The following is a 23,192-nucleotide window of genomic DNA, read 5'->3' on the forward strand; positions in this document are numbered from 1 at the left end:
GAAAGAAAGAAAGAAGGAAGGAAGGAAGGAAGGAAGGAAAGAAAGAAAGAAAGAAGAAGAGAAGGAGGCGATGAAGCTCCACTGATGAAGGAAAGGATGGAGACACGGAACAGGAAAAGAGGAAGAAGAAAAGAAGGGGGATGAATAGAGAGAGAGAGAAAGAAAGAAAGAAAGAAAGAAAGGAGGCTGGCTGTGTGGAGAGGAGGCGGAGAAACAAGAAAACATGGAACAGGAAAAGAGGAAGAAGAAAAGAAGAGGGATGAATAGAGAGAAAGGGAAAGAAAGAAAGAAAGAAAGAAAGAAAGAAAGAAAGAAAGAAAGAAAGAAAGAAAGAAAGAAAGAAAGAAAGAAAGAAAGAAAGGAGGCTGGCTGTGTGGAGAGGAGGTGCATGGAGAAACAAGAGAGACGAGGAGAAAGAAGAAGAGAAGGAGGTGATGAAGCTCCACTGATGAAGGAAAGGATGGAGACACGGAACAGGAAAAGAGGAAGAAGAACAGAAGAGGGGTGAATAGAGAGAAAGAAAGAAAGAAAGAAAGAAAGAAAGAAAGAAATGAATGTTGATGATGTTGTGTGAACATGTTGATTGACAGGTGGCAGAAGGGGGCGGGGCTTAGTGACAGGTAAGGTGTAAAGGAACCGGTTCAAACCAGATCAAAAGTTTGTACCACTACCCAGAATCCCTCTGTTCCCTGATGACACACACACACACACACACACACACACACACACACACACACACACACACACACACACACACACACACACACACACACACACACACACACACACACACACACTCATCTGTTGCTGTTGTTTAATTTCTAAAATGAAATCTGTTTCACTGAGACGATAACTATGTGTGTGTGTGTGTGTTTCATTAGGGACAACACCAACAACACACACACACACACATATAACAACACACACAGATGGTGTTTGCTCCTCCACCCGTATCTGTTCATGTGCATGAACTCAAATTTGTTTCTATTTCTTCATCTCAGGAACAAAAAGAGTCTCATCGTCACATTCTCATCCTCCTGACGAGCCCACGCCAGCTGTCACACACACACACACACACACACACAGACCTGGAATTAATCCCCACGCCTCGGTAACCCCAGACAACCAGCCTGCTCCGACGTGCCCACCAGCAAGGCAACAACAACATTTCCAGAGCAGAAACCAACAGAAGCTCAATCAGACTACAACTACAACTCCCATGATGCATTGCAGCAGACACTGAGTCCACTTACATTACTATGACAGTAACGACTAATGTTTGGTTTCCCTCAACTTCCACCTGTGTTTGTCTAGTTGGAGACGCCGAGGATCATGGGTAATGTAGTCTATCTATCTATCCTTTCTTTACTTCACTCTTTTCTTTGTTTTCTGCATCCATCCATCCCACATCCTTCCTCTCCTTCATCCCTCCATCTTTGCCCCTTGCTCTTTCTCTCCCTACTTGTCGTCCATCCATCTCTCCTTTCTTCACCCTTTTACACTGTATTACTTTCCCGTCGCTCCATCCTACCTCCACCGTCCCCTCCTTTTTCATCTATCTATCTATCTATCTATCTATCTATCTATCTATCTATCTATCTATCTATCTATCTATCTATCTATCTATCTATCTATCTATCTATCTATCTATCTATCTATCTATCTATCTATCTACCCTGTCTATTTTTTCCTCTCTTTTTCTTAATTCTTTCTTTCTTCTACCCCCTTCCCCTGTCTTTTACCTTTCTTTCTTTCTTTCTTCCTTTCTCCCCCTCTGCAACTTTCTTTTTCTTTCTTTCGCTCTGTCATCTATCTATCTATCTATCTATCTATCTATCTATCTATCTATCTATCTATCTATCTATCTATCTATCTATCTATCTATCGTTCCATCCATCCTTCTTTTCCTTCCTCTCCTTTCTTTACTTCACTCTTTTCTTTGTTTTCTGCATCCATCCATCCCACATCCTTCCTCTCCTTCATCCCTCCATCTTTGCCCCTTGCTCTTTCTCTCCCTACTTGTCGTCCATCCATCTCTTCTTTCTTCACCCTTTTACACTGTATTACTTTCCCGTCGCTCCATCCTACCTCCACCGTCCCCTCCTTTTTCATCTATCTATCTATCTATCTATCTATCTATCTATCTATCTATCTATCTATCTATCTATCTATCTATCTATCTATCTATCTATCTATCTATCTTTCTTTCTACCCTGTCTATTTTTTCCTCTCTTTTTCTTAATTCTTTCTTTCTTCTACCCCCTTCCCCTGTCTTTTACCTTTCTTTCTTTCTTTCTTCCTTTCTTTCTCTCTCCCCCTCTGCAACTTTCTTTTTCTTTCTTTCGCTCTGTCATCTATCTATCTATCTATCTATCTATCTATCTATCTATCTATCTATCTATCTATCTATCTATCTATCTATCTATCTATCTATCTATCTATCCTTCTTTTCCTTCCTATCCTTTCTGTACTTCACTCTTTTCTTTGTTTTCTGCATCCATCCATCCCACATACTTCCTTTACACCATATTGCTCCATCCTACCTCCACCATTCCCTCCTTTTTCATCCACCATCCACCATTCCCTCCTTTTTCATCTATCTATCTATCTATCTATCTATCTATCTATCTATCTATCTATCTATCTATCTATCTATCTATCCATCCATCCGTCTCTGTAGACTCCACCACACAGTTAAAGGCCACGGCAGCAGCAGGGCTCCTTAATTGAGACGACACTAATTATCATCTTCATGTTCTAGATTAGATCAGCGCTGATTAGCCTAAAATTAGACACACACACACACACACACACACACACACACACAGACACACACAGACACACACACACACACACACACACACAGACACACACACACACACACACACACGCTCCTGTCTCAACAGAAATATCAGTATAATCCTCCTGATACCATCTCTCTCTGTTTGGCTCGTCTCCAACCTGCCACTGTTAACACTCCTGTATTTCTAAAAACTTGACTCTCTCTGTGTGTGTGTGTGTGTGTGTGTGTGTGTGTGTGTGTGTGTGTGTGTGTGTGTGTGTGTGTGTGTGTCATACCTCCAGCTGACTCCATGTGTGCGTCAGGTTGTGTATCTTGCAGTGGAAGTTGCTGGGCAGTTCGGTGCCGCTCCTCTTCAGAGACTCGGCTCGACCCAACAGACTCGTCTTCCTCCCGTCCATCATCATCAGCTCGGCGTGGCTGCTCTGGAGACGGAGAGAGACAGAGAGAGAGAGACACTGTCAAACACACACTTTTTTTTTTTTTCAAAACTTTATTGAAAAGTTCCAATCACAGTCAGAACATTGACTTTGGATAGTACTGTAGAAAACAAAGTCTGGCATCTCAAACCAAGAAAATAAATATATATACTATATGAGACATCAAGTGAATGAAGTGCGTATGTCAGTACAGGTGTAAATTAAACATAATAATATCGATGCTAAACCGAACGTAGCAACGATGCTAACCCGAACGTAGCAACGACACAACGCTTGCACATGTTTTACAAAACATCAACAAAACATGAAACAACTTCTGAACCGTTTATGATAGAGACGAGCTGTAAAAAGCATCTGAATTGTGAGATTCCCTGCTTTCCGAGGGTCATTGAATGCTGCATCTATGACAACAAGGGGCCATAGCTATAGGGTGCGTGTAATCACGTGGTACAGGAACAGATGCCAGAGTCACTGGCAAAACTTTAAATGCAATTTTCTCAGGTTTTAGAACGGAATAAGAGAGTGAAAGAACGTAATTCAAATGGCCACATCTCGAAAACTATCAAATGTATGACTTTGACTAGGGTATCATTTTAAAGCTTATTTTCTAATCTTTCCATTGATACCAAAATCTCAACTTTGAAATTTGGGTCACTGTGACTCATTTTGATGGATCGGGTCACATATTAACACAAACATTCCGCTTCTGCTTGGTGTACAGAAATGGCCGTTTGTCCTGTTTGTTGCGCCGAGTTGTCACGAGCTGCAACACGAGTTTACCCGGAAAAGGAAAACGAATTTGATTGGTCGTTATCGAGCGGGCGGGATATTCAAAGCTTGAGGCGAGCCCGAGCTCCGTGTGCGTGTCTCAGACGTTTGAATGACGGATGACGGATCCAACATCAGTGGCTGGTGAATCCTGTACAGGCTGACGTATAATCCGTGCACCTGCATTATCCAATGCGGAAAAAAAAAAACACACTTTCATCCCAGATTTACTCAAAAATAGAATTTTGCACAAAGTTTGGCCTAAATCGTCTGAAAGATGAGTTATCACATTAATTTTATGATCCAGAGTGGGCTCAAATTCAGTTTTCTTTGCTGTACACCTTTAAGGTTCTTGTTTAACTATAGAAAACCTCTGTGTGACTGTAAAGTGAAAGTGACGACGTCTGTAAAACTTTTTCATTTCATTTCTTCTTGTGTTTTGATCCGTTCTCCACCATGACTCTGCGTCTCGGCTGGAATCCGTCGCAAGCTGTGAATCCTCTTCCTCCTCTTCCTCCTCTTCCTCCTCCTCCTCCTCCTCCGACTATGGGCCGACTACAGGTGTGGAGCACCTGACAGTCAAACAGACGAGTGTCAGCGGAGCTCTTCTCCTTTTAAACGACGACGACGGCGCCGGATCTTTTTCATTGTTGTTGTTTGCAGCTCATCTCATGATGATGAAACGTTCAAGGGATCCTCGGGAGTTTTCTATCTATCTCTATCTATCTCTCTCTCTCTCTCTCGCTGCTTCTCCTGCTTTGACCACATTAAAGGGTGAAACTGTCGCAGCTCTGCAGCTCCGCAGACGCAGGAATCAAACGCTGCAGCGGCTCTGCACACGCCTTTTATAGAGAGATAGAGAGAGAGATTTTTCAAGAAATTGCTCCATTTTGTAGCACCAAGCGCCGCTGAATACGTTCCCCTCCCTTCTGGTTTGGGCTTTTGTTTGAGCGCTGTGGTCGGGGAAGGAGCGAAGGAGCTGCAGAACACTTTTCTATTTCTGAATCAAAAAGTCGCTCTTTAAGCAACTGTGGGGGGAAAGACTGTGACTTTTAAAATGTTTGAGTTGCGGCTCCCCCCCGCCCCACACACGGTGCAGCCGGCTGTGTTCATCCTGACATCCTGCAAATGTCACCACTTACTGCTTCACAAAGACGCTGCCACTTCCTCAGCTCTGGAAGCAGCGACAGTCGAGTCGAGTTGTGCCGCGTTCTCAGTTCGGCTTTTTTTTTTTTTTTCTTCGTTGAAATTTTTCACAAGTTCATCTGAGAACGAAATCCTGCTTCAAAACTGTTTCAATAAAGTTGCAGATTTTCAGCTTTTTTATTTGAAGTGTTGATCCACGAGTTTAGGTTAAAGTAAAGTTTAAAGGCTTCTCTCTGGAGCTCTAATAGAAAAAGGTCTGTGTCAGCCAATCAGAAGAGAGGAGGAGACTCTGAGCCTCTCTTCTGATTGGCTGACTGTTTTTTAAAAGAGTGAAAAAGTAGAATAAAACACTCAAGAGAAACTAAAATCCTGCAAGTTGTTGTTGGATGGTGGGTCCAGGTGGTGAGGGGGCGGGGCTTAGTTTAGTTATGACATCACAAAGTGACAGGAAGTCCTGACGGCTGGTTTTAAGGCTCAGTTTCTGAATACAGGCTGTGTGCATTTCTCTGTGGACTGAGGCTTTGATACTTTCACAGTATTAATATAGAACCTAGAGCTGCTTTATAATCACACTACACATGGACATCTACCTTTATACTGTATGGAGCTTTAATACAAACATCTACCTTTATACTGTATGGAGCTTTAATACAAACATCTACCTTTATACTGTATGGAGCTTTAACACAAACATCTACCTTTATACTGTATGGAGCTTTAATACAAACATCTACCTTTATACTGGATGGAGCTTTAATATATATAACATATTCAGTTTATGAACTCTTGTGTTGGCCCCTGAGGGCCCCTAAAGATCCTCTCCAGGATTGTAACTTCTTCACACTGTCACTCCTCCCTCTTCTTCTCTTCCTTTCATACTGTGCGAATCCCTTCATCTTTTTCCTGCCTGTTCTCCGTTCGTCCTTGTCTGTCCTGTCACAGCTCTCTCTCTCTCTCTCTCTCTCTCTCTCTCCGTCTTTCTAATTTGCGACTCAACACTTCTCCATCTTTATTTTCTTTACTGTAACACCCCCTCGGCCTCGGCCCTCCCCTTGTATTTGCTTAATTCATCCATCTTTTTCCCCATCACTTTCCATCCATCTCCTCTCTTCTCTTTCTTCCCTCTTTTTCAGTTGTTAGCGTAACTCTCTTTCGATGCTTCCATCTTTTTTTCCCCTCCTTTGCTTAATTTCCCTCCTCCTCCTCCTCCTCCTTCTCTCTTCTCTCTTTTCTCTTTCTCCTCTTTTCATTTTCTGCATCGATAGCTACTTGATTCTACTTTTCCCTTGTCGTTTATCATTACCGCCCGGCTCCATTTGAATATTTAAATGTCTCTTCTCTGACTCTGTGTGTGCGAGTGTGTGTGTGTGTGTGTGTGTGTGTGTGTGTATGAATGCATGTGTGTGTGTGTTTTTGCTGTGCTGTCATCAGAGAGGCGTCGGCCATTTTTCAATGTCGCCGATTCTGATGGAGATGCTATCGCTCGGCGCTTCACAGCCATCCATCCCCTTCACTTAGCTAATAGCCACGCCGCCAGAACGAGGGATCGACAGCAAAAAAAAAAAAAAAAGAGAGAGAGAGAGATGAGTGGAAGGTAAATATGTCGGCGTCGCACTCGTCTAACAGTCAGGAAATTATAGGATTTATTTGCTGATGGCAAATATTGATTTAAAAAGGGGGAAAGGAGGAGGAGGTAGAGAGGGAAGAGGGAGAGAAGTGGGGGTTGTGGTGGTGGAAAAGGGAGGAGGAGGAGGAGGAAGAGGGGGAGGGAGGGAGGGAGGGAGGGGATAGGGGTGGGGGGGAGTTGTTTTGTTGTTGTTGTTGTTTGTTTGAAGGATGCCACTGATCCAAAGTCAAAGAAAAGAAGGAGAGGGGAAGAACGGAAGATAGACACGCCGATTAAAATGCATGAGATCCGAACTTTGAGATAAGTGCTGAGAGAGGGATCTTGGAGAAATGGGAGGGAGGAGGGGGGAGGAGAGGGAGGAGGAGGGGGGGGGGGGGGAGAGGAGGGGAGGAGGGGGGTGGGGGTGCATGGATGGCTAAGTTGTGATGTATTCATGCCTCCAGTCAATCTCCATGCAAGGATGGACTGAGAGACACGGACCTGAGGACAGAGAGAGGGAGGGAGGGTGAGAGGGAGGAGACAAAGAGATGGAGAAGGAGGGAGGAAGAGAGAGAAAGATGAAGGAACAGGAAGTGAGATGAACCTCGATTTCAAACTACGACGACGACGACGACCAGTCAGGACAGAGTCGATCGTTTGGATCAGTTTGTTTGGATTGTGACCTCGTTATGACATCACAAATTTCTGGCCGTCAATGATACGTCAGCTCAGATGTTTTTTTTATACGCTGCATATTTGAACTCAATTTATTGTTGGGAAAGTGAAAGTATAGAATAGGGGGAGGAGAGGGTTAGGAGAGGGTGAGGGGGCAGCAACTGCAGGAGAAGGAGGAGAGCAGGCATCACTCTGCAGAGTAAGACTCCTACTTGTTGTATTTTTTTTTTTTTTTTGTACAAATTTTCAGACGTCTTACATGTTTTTGAAGCCAAAATTAAAACGGATAAATCACTGTTTTTCTTGAGAGACTCTCTTTCACAAAAATGAATTTTTCTCAGCTTTCTAGAAAAAAAGTGGTCTTTTTGGTGCAACCAGGCTCTATTCAGCTTAAGATAAATCAAGAATGGAACAAGGTACAAACAAATGGTTTTTTCCCTAGTTAAATAGAGAGTCTCCTCTTTCCTTTGAGCTGTTTGGTGTTTTCAGAGTCATAGTAGAAAATATTCTCTGGGTCTTAAAATATTACTCAAAATGCCCCGAAACGCTGGCACATGGCACTGACCATTTTATAAAAGGGCTGGCACTCAAAGAGTTAAAGGGACATCGAGGAGTTTCGGAAAGCGGAAAGTGTTTTCACACTACATTTCCCATGAGCCTCTGCGCGCACGGTGAAATTCTTGGACCGACACAAACGAAAAGAATGTTTTCATTGATCAAGAATGAAAGTCAGAGGTTGGAAGACGATCAGATACCGTCATAGTTCCGACCATAAACGGCGATCCGGCGGCGTTATTCCCATGACCCGCCGGGCAGCGTCCGGGAAAACGAAACTAGGAAATGCTGGGTGAGTCGACCACTAAATAATAATATATAAAATAACTATATAGACAAAACGATACATTTATTGAAAATGGACCTTTAACAAGTGGTAACGTAGATTCATCCACATTAATATGAGACTCTTTTAGATCCAAATACAAACTCCTCGTTGTCCCTTTAAGATTGTGTGTGGTGTTTTTAATCATACATTTAAAAAGGATAGTAATTAGTTAAAAAGAATATTTTGATCGAACTTTTGATTCGAACTGATCGAACAAATCATGAAGATAGGAGATAGGACAGAACGACAGCCTCCATGTTGTTGTGACGCCACCAAAGCTTTATAAATGTTTCACTTTGTGTCACGAGTTGGAACAAATCATGAAGATATCAAGTTTAAGTTGTTTCCCTTTGTGTCCTTGTAGCTGTATTTCTATATATAATGTGACTAAACATGGTTTTATCTGCTGTTGGACACTGAAGTGGGTGTGAACACAGAGTGAACACAGAGTGAGCTGCAGCAGATCTCCGACATCTGGAACCGACACAACAGCTAATTAGTTTAAATTAGTCGCAAATGATGTTTTATGTTTTTCCATCCAGACTCTGATGCTTCGGAAACTTTTAATGACTTTTTGCAGCAAAAAGGAAGAGTTTGTAGCTTCTGCCTCCTCGCTACAGAGCAGGTGAAGGTCACATGAAGGAGAGAGATTCTCCGTCCGACGTCTCTGGAGATAAATCTCAGCGATCAAACTCACAGAACCGAACTGAGACGATCGGGTTTCAGTTTTTAGTTTGACGACGAGCTCACACATCGATTCACCTCCTTTGTCCTTTTTGAACTCGACCTGTTGTTAACGAGCTTTTAACTTTGATCCTGCAGCTTTCCTCCAATCAGACGAGTTAGCAGATTAATTAACAATGTGTTATTGTTTTATCACAGTGACGCAAGTTTTTAAAGATCAATTTAAATCAAGAAATTAAAAAAAATTACTTAACTTTCAATTTTTTTTTAATAACTTTAACTTTTTGGTAAACGGTCGGTTGGCCTGTACCTTCCCACTCAGGATGCACATTAATTATAATATAATAATATATCATGACATATCATTTCCATATAGGGCTCCAGGCAGTGGTGCCTCATTTACATTTATTCATTTATTTATAACATGAAGAAAAAAATAAAACCAAACGATCAATCAGTAAAACTAAAGAAATAATCCAAATGAATAATTAATTAACAGTTTCAGCTGTAAAAACTCTGATTAAATGAAATAAATAAAAACTTTGTGTGAAAGATTTCTGCATCATATGTGAAAATAAACTTGACAATACTGAATATCTAGAAAACTTTTTTTGTTAAATGAGTTGAAGACATTTCAACATATTAACAAACATAAATAAATAACGTTCACAAAGAGAAAACGGCTTCGCTTTCCAAAAAAACAGAGGAAGAAAACGAGGGATGAACGCTTGACGAAGCAGATGAGATGGAGAGAGAGAGAGAGAGAGAGAGGGGGAGGGAGGAGGAGGGAGGAGGGAGGAGGGGGGAGAAAATCAACAAGCAATCATAAGTTTAATTTGGTCTCCATATTAATGAGCACAGAGCTGAAATGTCAGCAGAAATGCAGTCATACATGAAAAACATTTAATGCATTTTGAACATTAGTTTTTTTTTTGCTGCTCACAGATTCATCTTATCCTCCAAATGAGAGAAGTTTGTCGGAGGCTGCGTAACGGAACGATTTTGTCGTCGCGGCAACTAAAGTTCGGAGGGTGGTGGTGGTGGTGGTGGAGTGGGGGTGATAAGGGCGGATCTTCATCCTCCTCCTCTTCATCATTATCATCATCTCTCTCTGTCTTTGTGTCGTCATCCTCACAAACAGTTTTCTTTTTCTTCTTTCTGCGTTTACTTCCTGCTTCCTTATCGATTTATTTATATATATATATGATATATTGTCTTATTTATATACTGTAAAAACAGCCTTAGAGTGGCCAGTGACCTTTCTGTTGTCATCTTATTTTATCAATGTGTCTGTGTTCAGTGTTTGTGACATGTGGCAGCTACAGTTATGACCAATAACCAGTCGTTTTATTATAAAGGGGAATTGCCGTTTTTTTAACCATCTGGACCTTATTTCTAGCATAAAATACGATCATTTACTCACCCAGATAACTTTGGTGTCATTACAAGTCATTCCCACGAAATTAGCTCCAGCCGAGAGCCGCGTATATCCGTATAGTGAGTCTACAGGGCAGCAGAATGCAGCCTCTAAATAACACATTATCTGCAGAGAAACTCCTTCATTTCACCAATGTTTAGTTATGATACGCTAGACCGTGACTCCGCCCCCTTTAGGAGACCAACAGACCATGACTCCGCCCCTTTTAGGAGACCAACAGCCCATGACTCCGCCCCCTTTAGGAGACCAACAGCCCTTGACTCCGCCCCCTTTAGGAGACCAACAGACAGTGACTCCGCCCCCTTTAGGAGACCAACATACCGTGACTCCGCCCCCTTTAGGAGACCAACAGACAGTGACTCCGCCCCCTTTAGGAGACCAACAACCCTTGACTCCGCCCCCTTTAGGAGACCAACAGACCGTGACTCCGCCCCCTTTAGGAGACCAACAGACCGTGACTCCGCCCCCTTTAGGAGACCAACAGCCCTTGACTCCGCCCCCTTTAGGAGACCAACAGCCCATGACTCCGCCCCCTTTAGGAGACCAGCAGCCCATGACTCCGCCCCCTTTAGGAGACCAGCAGCCCATGACTCTGCCCCCTTTAGGAGACCAACAGCCCATGACTTAATTTCACCAATATTTAGTTATGATACGCTAGTGCTATTCCCCTCTGAGTCCGGGGTTAGCTGTTATCAACATCCGGGGTCTGTAGGTTGACCTACTAACCTCTGACCCGGATGATGTCATCTCTGAGCGCCGCATCGTATTTTATGCAAGAAATAAGGTCCAGATTTTAAAAAAAATTCCCCTTTAACTGTTTTAATAACTATTTGTATCTCTTTGTCTCTTTGTGTCCACAGAGACTGAATCTTTTAGAAAGCATCTCAGTCTCCGTCTCCTTCACTTCATCCTCTGTTTCCCTCTTTAACAGTGTGTGAGATCCACAAAGAGAAGAAACACTGGATCATTGCTTACGTGTGTGTGTGTGTCGGTGTGTGTGTGTGTGTGTGTGTGTCGGTGTCTCCGGCTGAGATGGATGTTCCTCTGGCTGTGAAAGAGCAGGAAGTGGCTCTGTGACACCCCATTTATACTGCACACACTTCAACCTGTGTGCCTGTGTGTCTCTGTGTGTGTGTGCGCCCAGTTTACTACAATTACAATAATCACTACTGTAGCCTCAAACAGTCAGTGACACGTTTAATTTCCATTTCCATCTGTTTCTACGGCAACAAACTACTATATAATCACAACATCAATAAACTTTATTGACCTTTGATCAAAAACAACTGACTGAAGACGAACCGACGCGTCCCTGTGATATTATAAATAAAGTTTATCTGTGATTGAACGTCCTCAGACTGAACTCTGTTTTCTGCGTCTCTGAGAGTTTCTGGAAGTTTCTCTTTCACCAAATTAAAAGCCTTTCTGTTTGGACGGAGAGAAAAGAAAAAAGAAAAGAAAAAGACTTTCTCTCTCTCCCTCTCTTTCCAAAACGAGACGGCAACAAAAGGCCCGGCAACACGTTTTAATTGTCGTCATGGAAACCAGATGAATGAGCCGTTTGACTGGCCGGTAAAGACGGGCGGGCTCGCCATTCAGGGACGTCACGTGTGTGTGTGTGTGTGTGTGTGTGTGTGTGTGTGTGTGTGTAGCTGCAGGTCATTAGCACAAAGCACGAAGGGTGAAATTTCTACCAGTGTGTTTTAAAGACACAGAAGATAAAATGGAGGAGGGTTAGAGGGAAGAAGAGCTGGACTTCCTGATTCATCAAACTGTTTCTGTCACATGACTTCAACCTGATCTGAGGTTAAAGTCAGAGTTCATCTTCACCTTCGCTTTATTTGTTTTTAGTTTCACTTCATCTGTAGAGTTTCTATATGTTGAATATTAAAGAAACAAAGAGCGACCTTGATTCATCTTTATTCAGACGCCCCCGCGACCTGAACGACACTTTGCAACTTTTATTTTGAAAAGACAGTTAGTAAATGTTAAAGGGACTATGAGGAGATTTGGAAATCATAAGTGTTTTCACCCTACATTTCCCATGAGCCTCCGTACGCACGGTAAAATTGTTGGACCAGCGCAAGACGGATGAAAGCGAAAACATTTGCCAAGAATGTTTTTATTGATCAAGAATGAAAGTCGGAGGTTGGAAGACGATCAGATACTGTCATTGTTCCAACTAGCGATTCGGCGGCGTTATTCCCATGACCACTAAATAATAATATCAAAATAACGATAAAGACAAAACGATATATTTATCGAAAATGGACCCATTAACAAGTGGTAACGTAGATTCATTCAGATTAATATGAGACTCTTGTAGAACCAAAAGAAAACTCAATGTAAAAATATCAATGTTTAATTAATTTAACTACAGCCTCGTCATCTAAAAAATTCAATTTCTGCTTTAAATCAACTTTTAAAAAAATATTTTCTTCTGTTTTCACCTGCAAAAACTGTAAAAAAAAAAAAACACAGACTCCTGTTCCTCGCAATATAAATAATAGAAATCAATAAACAATTGTTAATAAATGATATTGTTTTTTGTCCACAGTGTGTGGTTTTCATTTATATTAGAGATAAATCGTCACTGGGTCTAAAACCAAGTGCGTGTGGTTGATGCCGAGCGACCTTTGACCCTGTAAGAACCCTGGGAATTCTCTCGTGGCGAGACGACAGGAAACAATGCCACAGAAGAAGAAGAAATGCAATGGAAATTCAACCACACACACACAACATGACACAACAACAAGTGTGTGTGTGTCTGTGCTGTTGAACTTGTGTGTGTGTGACGGCGTCGGGGTCAAGACGGAGTTTAGATCTGTGTTTGTCTGAGGTCAGAGGTCGGGACGTCCTCGTGAGTGGAGAAGAACAAGTGTGTGTGTCTGTGTGTGTGTGACCCCATAGGAAGCTGGATGGATCTATTCAGTATCTACACAAAGAGTGTCTTTATACTGAGAGAGAGAGAGAGAGAGAGAGAGACAGAGAGAGAGAGAGAGCATGTGTTTGTATGTGCATCAATGTATGTCTGGCTATGTGTGTGCGTTTGTGTGTGTCTGTGTGTGCTAAATGTTGACGTTACAGATCTATAAGATGATAAACTGTGCTGTCATCACACGTGATCAAACTCTCTGGTGTATTTATTTAATTACGTGTGTGTCTGTGTGTGTGTTTGTTTTGTTTTTTTACTGCCCTGTCAATAAAGTTATATTGGATTGAATCGGGCTCAGTTCGACTCACTGATCATCTCAGTGTCGTGTTGTTAAGTGTCGACCGTTGACTTACAGTCTCTCTGAAGTGAGCAGGTGTCGCTCGACAACACAACACGGCCTCTGTTGTCGGCTTCCGCCAGCATCCGAGTGTGTGTGTGCGGTGTGTGTGTGTGTGTGTGTGTGTGTGTGTGTGTGCGTCTGTGTTGTGAATGGAGTAAATGAGACAAGCAGTAAGTCAGTAGGTCGATGTCGTTGTGGCCTTTATCTGGCTCAGCTGCACAGACGAGCTTTGACTTCACAACCAAACAGCTCCAGTTCCTCTCCAGACCACTAGTGGTCAGTCTACTCAACATGTTAAAATGAAATAAACAATGTTTACAGAAACATCTTTGGTCTCGACTCATCATTTAAAGGGGCGTGGCCTCCTTTGAGTGACACATGCTCTTCCTGTTTGTTCTTATTTGGAACAAAGAAGGTTTAGAAACCAAGAAGCTCCACTACGAGTCAGTTTCCTGTCTCTGTGTCCCGTGGGTTTCTCCGTGACTCCGCCCCCTTTAGGAGACCAGCAGCCCATGACTCCGCCCCCTTTAGGAGACCAGCAGCCCGTGACTCCGCCCCCTTTAGGAGACCAACAGCCGGTGACTCCGCCCCCTTTAGGAGACCAACAGACCATGACTCCGCCCCCTTTAGGAGACCAACAGCCCATGACTACGCCCCCTTAAGGAGACCAGCAGACCATGACTCCGCCCACTTTAGGAGACCAGCAGACCATGACTCCGCCCACTTTAGGAGACCAACAAACCAGTGACTCCGCCCCCTTTAGGAGACCAACAGCCGGTGACCCCGCCCCCTTTAGGAGACCAGCAGCCCATGACTCCGCCCCCTTTAGAAGACCAGCAGACCATGACTCCGCCCCCTTTAGGAGACCAGCATACTTTCAGGTTAGCTGCAGATTTCAACTCTTTGAAATATTCAGCTGTTACAATTAAACATTAAAGCAGAAGTAAGTGGTCCGGTCGTTTTCGCTAATGCTGCGTTCCAGGCAGGCTTTTGAAGGAAAACATGTTTTAAGTAATTTCTTTGTTATTTTTACGTCAACCTCCATCTTTATAGACACTATAGGGTGAATGCTGAAAGCACTACTTTCAGGTTAGCTGCAGATTTCAACTCTTTGAAATATTCAGCTGTTACAATTAAACATTAAGGATTTCTACATTTGTTCTACCTCTTTTAACATTCCTATTACTTTTGCCCTTTAAAAGGCATACCTCTCAGCTTACAAGTTTTATATGTTTCAGCTTTAGTGTCAGCCTTTTCAACATTGCTTGAGCAATTTCTTCATCTCATTCAGCTTTGCTTCAGTAATGGTGTTCAGCTTTCAGCATTCACGGGTATTTCCATCAGGAAATGCATTCTCTAGTTACGCTTCACGGTGCGGTGCCCTCTAGTGGCCGCTGTCATCATGACGGGTGGACGGACTGACAATGTGCCGTTTGTTTCCAACAGGTGGAGGAAGCAGTGATGGCGTCCATGTTGGTTTGTGATGGAGGACGTGACATTAAAACATAAAAGAATAAATATAGCTTAGATGTTAAACATTAAAACGAGCTCCATACAATAACACATCAGACTCATCATCACTCTCTCATGTGCTGCTTGCCCCCCCTCCTCCTCCTCCTCTTCTCTCCATTCCACTACAATGACAGAAATGTAATAGCATGGCTCTCAGTGTGTGTCTGTATGTGTGTGTGTGTGTGTGTCCAGCAGACCGACCATGTAGCCTAAACGACAGACAATCTTTATTCTAATGAAGAAGGTGCCAAGGTCAAATGGAGAGCAGGGTGATGAATGGAGAACACACACACATATACACACACACACACACACACACACCATGTGGCACACACATTAATTGTGTACCAGAGCTCCTTTCCAATATTGTGTGTTTTCATGTTCACACAGATACTTCCTCTCTCTCTCTACACACACACACACACACACACACACACATACACACACACACACAGATGCTTTAAAGGAGGCTGCCGTTTCCCCTTGAGGTGACATTAAACATTATTCTCACGACACACACTTAAACAAACCGTCACTGGAAATAAAATCTGTTTGCAGGTAAAACAAAAACTGCAGTGTGTGTGTGTGTGTGTGTGTGTGAGTTGTGAGTCTTTGAATCACTAGAAGACAAAGATCAAGAGTCTGAATCTATTTGTGCGTCGACTCGACACCTTCAGTGATAAATACTCACAATATATTGTAATAAAAGTGTCGATCGATCAGCTGCTGATTGATCCACACTGATCAATACGCTACAATATTCACATATCTATTGTCTTCTCTATCATCTGTAAATGTGTGTTTACCTGCCTAAAGCAAACTGATCATTTCCTGCTGCTGCAGCTTCACATTAAAAGCACCGAAGTGGTGAAACATGACTTGACTTTTATTTTGAAGGAGCCAGAGTTTAAATGTGTCCGTCTACAAAATAAAACACCGGTCGTTGTCCCTCGTGTGAAGTGAAGAGTCAGGAGCATCAAACCTGCTCCACAGGTAGCAGCAAATCAAACAAGACTTTAAAGGGACGTTGTGTAACTTAACGCAGTGAAGAGGAATGGAGCGTTACACTGATGCTGCATTCACCTGCAGTCGGGCAGACGGCCGTCGCTAACAAACAAGATGTCATTTTAGTCACAGAAGTCCAGAGAAAGCCGGTAAAATGTGGGTCATGTAAAACAATACCACATCGCCATGACAACATATTGTCACGTGTATTGTTTTGCCTCGTGCTGACGGACCACTTGTTTACGTGCAGCGGCTGTCGTCCGTCTGCCCTCTGCCCAATTTCACGTGAATGCAGCATGAAAAATACGATTGAGTTGCTTGCGATATACAACCGCAACGCTAGATGGGAGTAATTCCTACACAATGTACCTTTAAAAATTTCACTGAATGCATCCTGTCCTAAAGAAGACCAAGACCAGGACCAGGAGGAGAACATCCTGAAACTTTCTCGTCTTGTTTTGTTGGAGAAAAAAAAAAACTTTACAAAAATAAAAGTGTGGTGGTTTTTGAGTTGTGTTGCTACTGTTTTAGTCGTCGCTTGTAGTTTGTCTTTTCTTTTGGGGGTGGGGGTGGGGGGGGGGGCGGGGGGAACTGAACAAACATGTTTATACAGCCAACCTTGGCCTGACATTGGCTCCTCACTAAAACTACTTTTTTTTAAATTATTATTTCTGTACCAGATTCCTGTGTGTTAGCGTGAGGTTTGAGTTAGACGGCGTTCCTGGGAAGCTGAGGGAGTCTCAAGAGAGACGAGATACAGAGAGAGAGAGAGAGAGAGAGAGATGGGGGGAGGAAAGAGGGAGGGAAAGGGGGGAGGAGGGGGGTGAGTAAGAGAGAGAGAGGGAAAGTTGGCGAGATGCTGCTGAGTCGTGTCTCTTTGTTCTAAAGCAGATATATCCCCGACTTTATCAAGACTGACAGAACAAACGCACAGGAAACAGCCTCCCACAGGACACATAATCCACACACACACACACACACGCACGCACATACGCACACACACACATGCACGCACACACACACACACACACGCACACAGATGAGAGAAGAAGCAGTGAACACACAAAGGTCTCAGAACGTGAACGCAGTGCAGTGAATACACACACACACAGAAACACATGTAAAAACATCTGAGATACACACCAGCATGCACACACATCACATACACACACACACACACACTTACTTTGTGTATGTGTGTGCTTTTAGAGGACATGAACAAACACACACACACACACAAACTGACTGTACGTTCAAACAAACAACTGCTTAAGCACACAACAACACAACACAGACAATTAAAGCAGATGTAAAAACTTGTATCGATACATAAAGACTCTAATTATTGATAAGTGTCAGGTGTTGATCAGCTGTGATGGAAACACAACATCTGTGTGAACTGACCAACAACACACACACCTGAAAACACACTCACTGCAGACCTGAGATCAGTTTTAAAGGGATAGTTCAACATTTTTGGCAAATTGGCACATTGCCATAATCCCTATAGTCATAGCAGTAGGTTCGTTACCTTTAATTGTCGGTGCAAGATGTTTTTAGAACGGCGGAGCAGAGCCGTGAGCTGCTCAGAGCTACGCTTCGGAGGCTTATTATGGGATTTCTTGGTTTGTTTCCCTCATCAAACTCATCAAATACACAATCCAACAACTCCACAGCGCTCTGGTGGACAAGTTGTGACCTGCACATTCACCACGCTATGAGATAATAACACAACGTTACCACACAGAGTTGTTTTAGAGGGAAATACAGAGACTGTTGATGAAAAACTGTCCCTGAAGGCAACGCGCATCAGCGGTTTTGCATGAATTTCCCTCTAAAACAACTCTGTGTGGTAACGTTGTGTTATTATCTCATAGCGTGGTGAATGTGCAGGTCACAACTTGTCCACCAGAGCGTTTAGTTGTGGAGTTGTTGGATTGTGTATTTGATGAGTTTGATGAGGGAAACCAAGAAATCCCATGAGCCTCCGTAGCGTAGCTCTGAGCAGCTCACGGCTCTGCTCCGCCGTTCTAAAAATAGCTTGCACCGAAAATTACAGGTAACAAACCTACTGCTATGACTATAGGGGTTATGGCAATGGGCCAATTTGCTAAAATGTTGAACTATCCCTTTAACAAAAACAGTGTAAACCAAACAGAAGCTAAATGAGTGTTCTGTACATCCTGTAACTCCAGCTCCATTAACACACACAGACACACACAAGTCAAGACAAACCTGAGTGAGCAACTGAAAATATATAAGTAACATGAAAACACACACACACTCAGACACACACACACACACACACACACACACACACACACACACACACACACACACACACACACACACACACACACACACACAGTCCCAGAGGACGTCAGCTCTCTACTCATATAACAAGCAGCGACAAACGACAAAACACCACATCAGGACGTCTGACCCAGGAAGCGTTCGACTGAACACATCCTGCCAGACACACACACCTACACACACAGACACACACACACACACACACACTATACTGACATTATACTCACTCTCTACTCAGACACACACTCACCCAGACACACACACAGCGAGTGAGGCAGAGCTCCACATGTCTCTGGAGAGAAGAGACGGGAATATCAGTCTACAAAGAAAGACAGAGGAGTGTGTGTGTCGATGTGTGTGTGTGTCTGTGTGTCGATGTGTGTGTGTGTCTGTGTGTCGATGTGTGTGTGTGTCTGTGTGTCGGTGTGTGTGTGTGTGTGTGTGTGTGTGTCAGAGAGATTTTCTCTCCTGCAGGAAGTTTCTTTTGTAGGATAAGGAGAGATTTTTGCTGTTTCAAAGTGTTTTTTTAAATGGTCACAGACAGATTTCTCCTTCACTCTTTCTTTCTTTCTTTCTTTCTTTCTTTCTTTCTTTCTTTCTTTCTTTCTTTCTTTCTTTCTTTCTTTCTCTTTAACGCTACAGTTGTCTGACGTTTCTATAATGAAGATTAAGAATCTCACTCATTCATATCGCTTCCTTTATTCCTCATTTTTCTTTTTTATTCCTCCGTTCACTGCATCAATATTTTTGATAAATATACTGTATGACTCAAAACAGTCACATCTTGTTTCCTTAAAGGACAATTCCGGGCAAATTCAACTCGGGGCTGCATGTATTTCCCCAACATTTTAGGTCTAAAAGAAGGAATCTGGAGATTTTCAGTTTAATTGCTCCTGTTTTGTCTGTCCCCGCGTCGCCACGGCAGCGATGAATGGGAGTGGATGGGAGTTCCGCTGCTTAGGCTGTTTACATCCCTCAAAGCCGCAATGTTTTTTCATCAGATGGCGACTCAAACATGCACCGAGAAGTTTATTTGCGACGCGGGGACAGACACAACTACCGCAAAACAGGAGCAATTAAAGTGGAAATCTTCAGATTCCTTCTTTTAGACCTAAAATGTTAGAAAAATACATGAAACCCCGAGTGAAATTTGCCCGGAATTGTCCTTTAATCCCTCCTTTCCTTCCCTCCTCCCTCCTGCTGTAAAAAGACTGAACACTGATGTTTTCAGCGACAAATTACTTTTCTTCTTTCTTCCAGTCGTTTATTTTATCCCTCTTCCTCCTCTTCTTCCCTCCCCCCTCTCTCTCTCTCCATCTCTCTCTCCATCCCTCTCTCTTCCTGGATGGAGGGAGGGAGGGAGGTTGGGAGCGTTAGCAGCACAGCGAGGATTGCAGCAACAATTACATGTGAAATTAGCCTCGCCTCATAGCCTGCAGTGTAATTCCAGCCTTCTGAGGCGTGGCAAAGTCATCTGTCTCTAATTAAAGATTCTCTCTCTCCCTCCCTCCCTCCCTCCGCTTCTCTCTATCTCCCTCTTTCACTCTCTCTCTCTCGGGTTAACATTCATCTTCATTCAGTCTCTCTCTCTCTCTCTCTGGGGGAGGAGGAGGGGAGGTGCATTTCAAAACCTAATTCCCAGCATGTCATGGTTTTTAGCAGGTAAAACAAATTATTTCCTATTTTTCCATTTCATTTTCATTTTTTTCCCCCTTTTCTTCTTTCATTTCCTTGTTGATCGTTTCCATCTTCATTTTTGCTGTTCCCTAATTTTTCCTCCACTTTTCTCAAAGTTGCTCTCTTAATAACTGAACTCAGGTCAGACTCAACTAATCCATACAGTATAAAGGTAGATGTTTGTGTTAAAGCTCCATACAGTATAAAGGTAGATGTTTGTATTAAAGCTCCATACAGTATAAAGGTAGATGTTTGTGTTAAAGCTCCATACAGTATAAAGGTAGATGTTTGTGTTAAAGCTCCATACAGTATAAAGGTAGATGTCCATGTGTAGTGTGATTATAAAGCAGCTCTAGGTTCTATATTAATACTGTGAAAGTATCAAAGCCTCAGTCCACAGAGAAATGCACACAGCCTGTATTCAGAAACTGAGCCTTTAAAAACCAGCCGTCAGGACTTCCTGTCACTTTGTGATGTCACAACTAAGCCCCGCCCCCTCACCACCACCTGGACCCACCATCCAACCAACAACAACTTGCAGGATTTGGTTTCTCTGAGTGTTTTATTCTGAAATCTGCTCTGATTTTTATTGGATCACTTTAGAAAACAGTCAGCCAATCAGAAGAGACATAAATTGTGATTTATTTATCCTGCTAATTAACAAGTTTCTTATCATTTATTATTTTTGATTCATTTGACCTTTGATCTCTGCATCACTCGCTGTTTCTAAATGGCTCAAGAAACTTTGAATTCATGTTCATGTAATTGCACACGTGAGTTTTCCATCTCACTGAAAATGGAAAATGTTTCTATTTTCTGTGCTGAAACACGGCAGAAAATGATCTGATAGTTACAAGGAAGACAGAAAAGAAAAGAAAAGAAAAGAAAAGGAGAGAGAGAGAGAGAGAGAGAGCAGCAGAAAGAGCTTTGGTGGGAGAGCTCAGAGGATCGAGGACTTAAGCCGTCTGTGTGTTTCTCAGGCATGACTCTCTACTGGAATATAACCCAGACTGTGTGTGTGTGTGTGTGTGTGTGTGTGTGTGTGTGTGTGTGTGTGTGTGTGTGTGTGTGTGTGTGCTCAGCCTCCTGTTGAGGTTGTGTACTCTCACTGTTGCCCTCAGGGCTTAAGATGGAGAGAGAGGCACACAGTGAGGACAGAGACACAGACTGTGAATCCACCGTCTGACTCTCCTTTCTCTTCATGTTGCTCTGGTTGCTTCAGTCCACACATGTGATGTTGGACATGTTATATTAATATTTACACGCTATAAATATTCTTCTGTGTATCCTGTGACTCTGAGTCTCCACGTTCACATTGAGTTTGATTAGGAACATTATAGGGACAATGTGCACTTAGATTACATCATTTATAAAAAGAAAAAAAAAATGAAAAGATGTGGGCACCAGATTTAACACAGAGCTCATTTCCATCTGTTGCCCATAAAACATGAAATAAACACAATGTTTTGTCCATTCCCACACTCATCATGAACCCTCCAATATAAATATATATACAGTATATTAGGGATGTCGCGATTATAGCTTTTCTTGGTACGATTATTGTCAGAGAAAAAATCATGACTGTCAAAGAGTATGACTGTCAAAATGTTCAGACTGTGTTCAAAAGACTGTTTTAAAGGGCTATTTTATATTGTAAGTTTCCTAATTTATTGTATGCTGTGTTCAAAAGACTTAAAGGGATATTTTATATTGTAAGTTTCTTAATTTATTTTATGAATGCTACTTTTCTTTTTTTAAATATCATATCCACTCAGTCCTGTTGCTGTAGAGTGAGATGCTGACTTGCCTTTGAATAAACAGTTAGATCAAACTGAAAGTTCAATGTGATATATTCTGACTTAGATAAATAAGTTCTTACTACTAAAAGAAATTGAGGTAACAATTTCCATGGACATTTCTGAGTAGAATGAAATGAAAATAAATAAGTTAGAATAACTAAAAGGGGTAATTTTAACACAATTAAAATTAAGTTGGTTTGACTTAAATAAGCTTGTAGAGGACAAGGGAAATCATGTTGCTTGTACTTAAGTAATTAAGTTGGCCTAACTAGAGAAGTCTTGTGGCATGTACTTAATACTAGCTAAGTTGAAATAACTTCAAAATATCCATGGAAATTGTTACCTCAATTTTTTTACATTGAGCCAGCACATCATTTGTTAGAGTGTGGTATCACGATAATTATGCATCAATAAATTTCACAACACTATGAATATGTAAAATCAAATAAAGTAAAAAATATTTACACAACATATTTAAGTATCTATTAATGTGGGACCAATTATTAACCCCTAAGTGGAAATGTTTGAAATATTCAAGTCAAGTGATACGCTAACATTTAAATTCCTACCAATTCAATGTTACGTTACGTAAATGGACCGGTATCTGTGCATTTACCTTCACTTTGGCGCTGATCTGCCGATATGGTTCCAACATAATCTTTGTTTTTTTTTTAAAGTGACGGTATTTATGAATCTTTACGATTAATTAATTGTGGCGTTTAATACGACGATTAATTGTGAACTACTAATTACATGCACACAAAGAAATGATGGGTTGTTTTTTCAACCCAACTGCTAGGTTGAGCCTGTTGGTTAATTTAATTGGGTTATTTTCATTGAATTGGGTATTCTGAGAACACAATTCTAGGTTATTTCTGTTGAGTTGTAATTTCTATAATGTTGTGTTGATTTGTTTTGGACTACCCAACACATTGGGTTGACGTTCGGTGGGAGGAGTTTCCTAGCAGTGTGTTTGTGAATATAAGTTTAGGTTATTTCTGTTAAATATATAATAATTGTTGTATTAAGGGAATCAACCCAATTTGTCGGGTTATATTTAACCCAGTGTGTGTTCTGTCCAATATTTAACCAGTGCTGGGTTGGGAAACTACCCAAATTGGGTTGTTTTTAACCCAACATTTTTGAGAGTGTGTGCAAATAGCATCAAAAT

At 42.1% G+C, this 23,192-nt stretch overlaps 1 protein-coding gene across 1 annotated transcript in view; it reads right to left on the reverse strand.

Annotated features, from left to right (window-relative positions):
• Positions 1 to 23,192, reverse strand: part of akap6 (A kinase (PRKA) anchor protein 6) — a 228,035-nt gene that overhangs the window by 60,520 nt on the left and 144,323 nt on the right. Inside the window, exon 16 of the mRNA XM_085767983.1 lies at positions 3,079 to 3,225. Coding sequence (XP_085624109.1) covers positions 3,079 to 3,225 — 147 coding nt within the window. The remainder of the gene's footprint in view (positions 1 to 3,078; positions 3,226 to 23,192) is intronic.

Source organism: Trachurus japonicus, chromosome 22, assembly GCF_045865225.1.
Source record: "Trachurus japonicus isolate A0001 chromosome 22, Traja_1.0".
Taxonomy (NCBI): domain Eukaryota; kingdom Metazoa; phylum Chordata; class Actinopteri; order Carangiformes; family Carangidae; genus Trachurus; species Trachurus japonicus.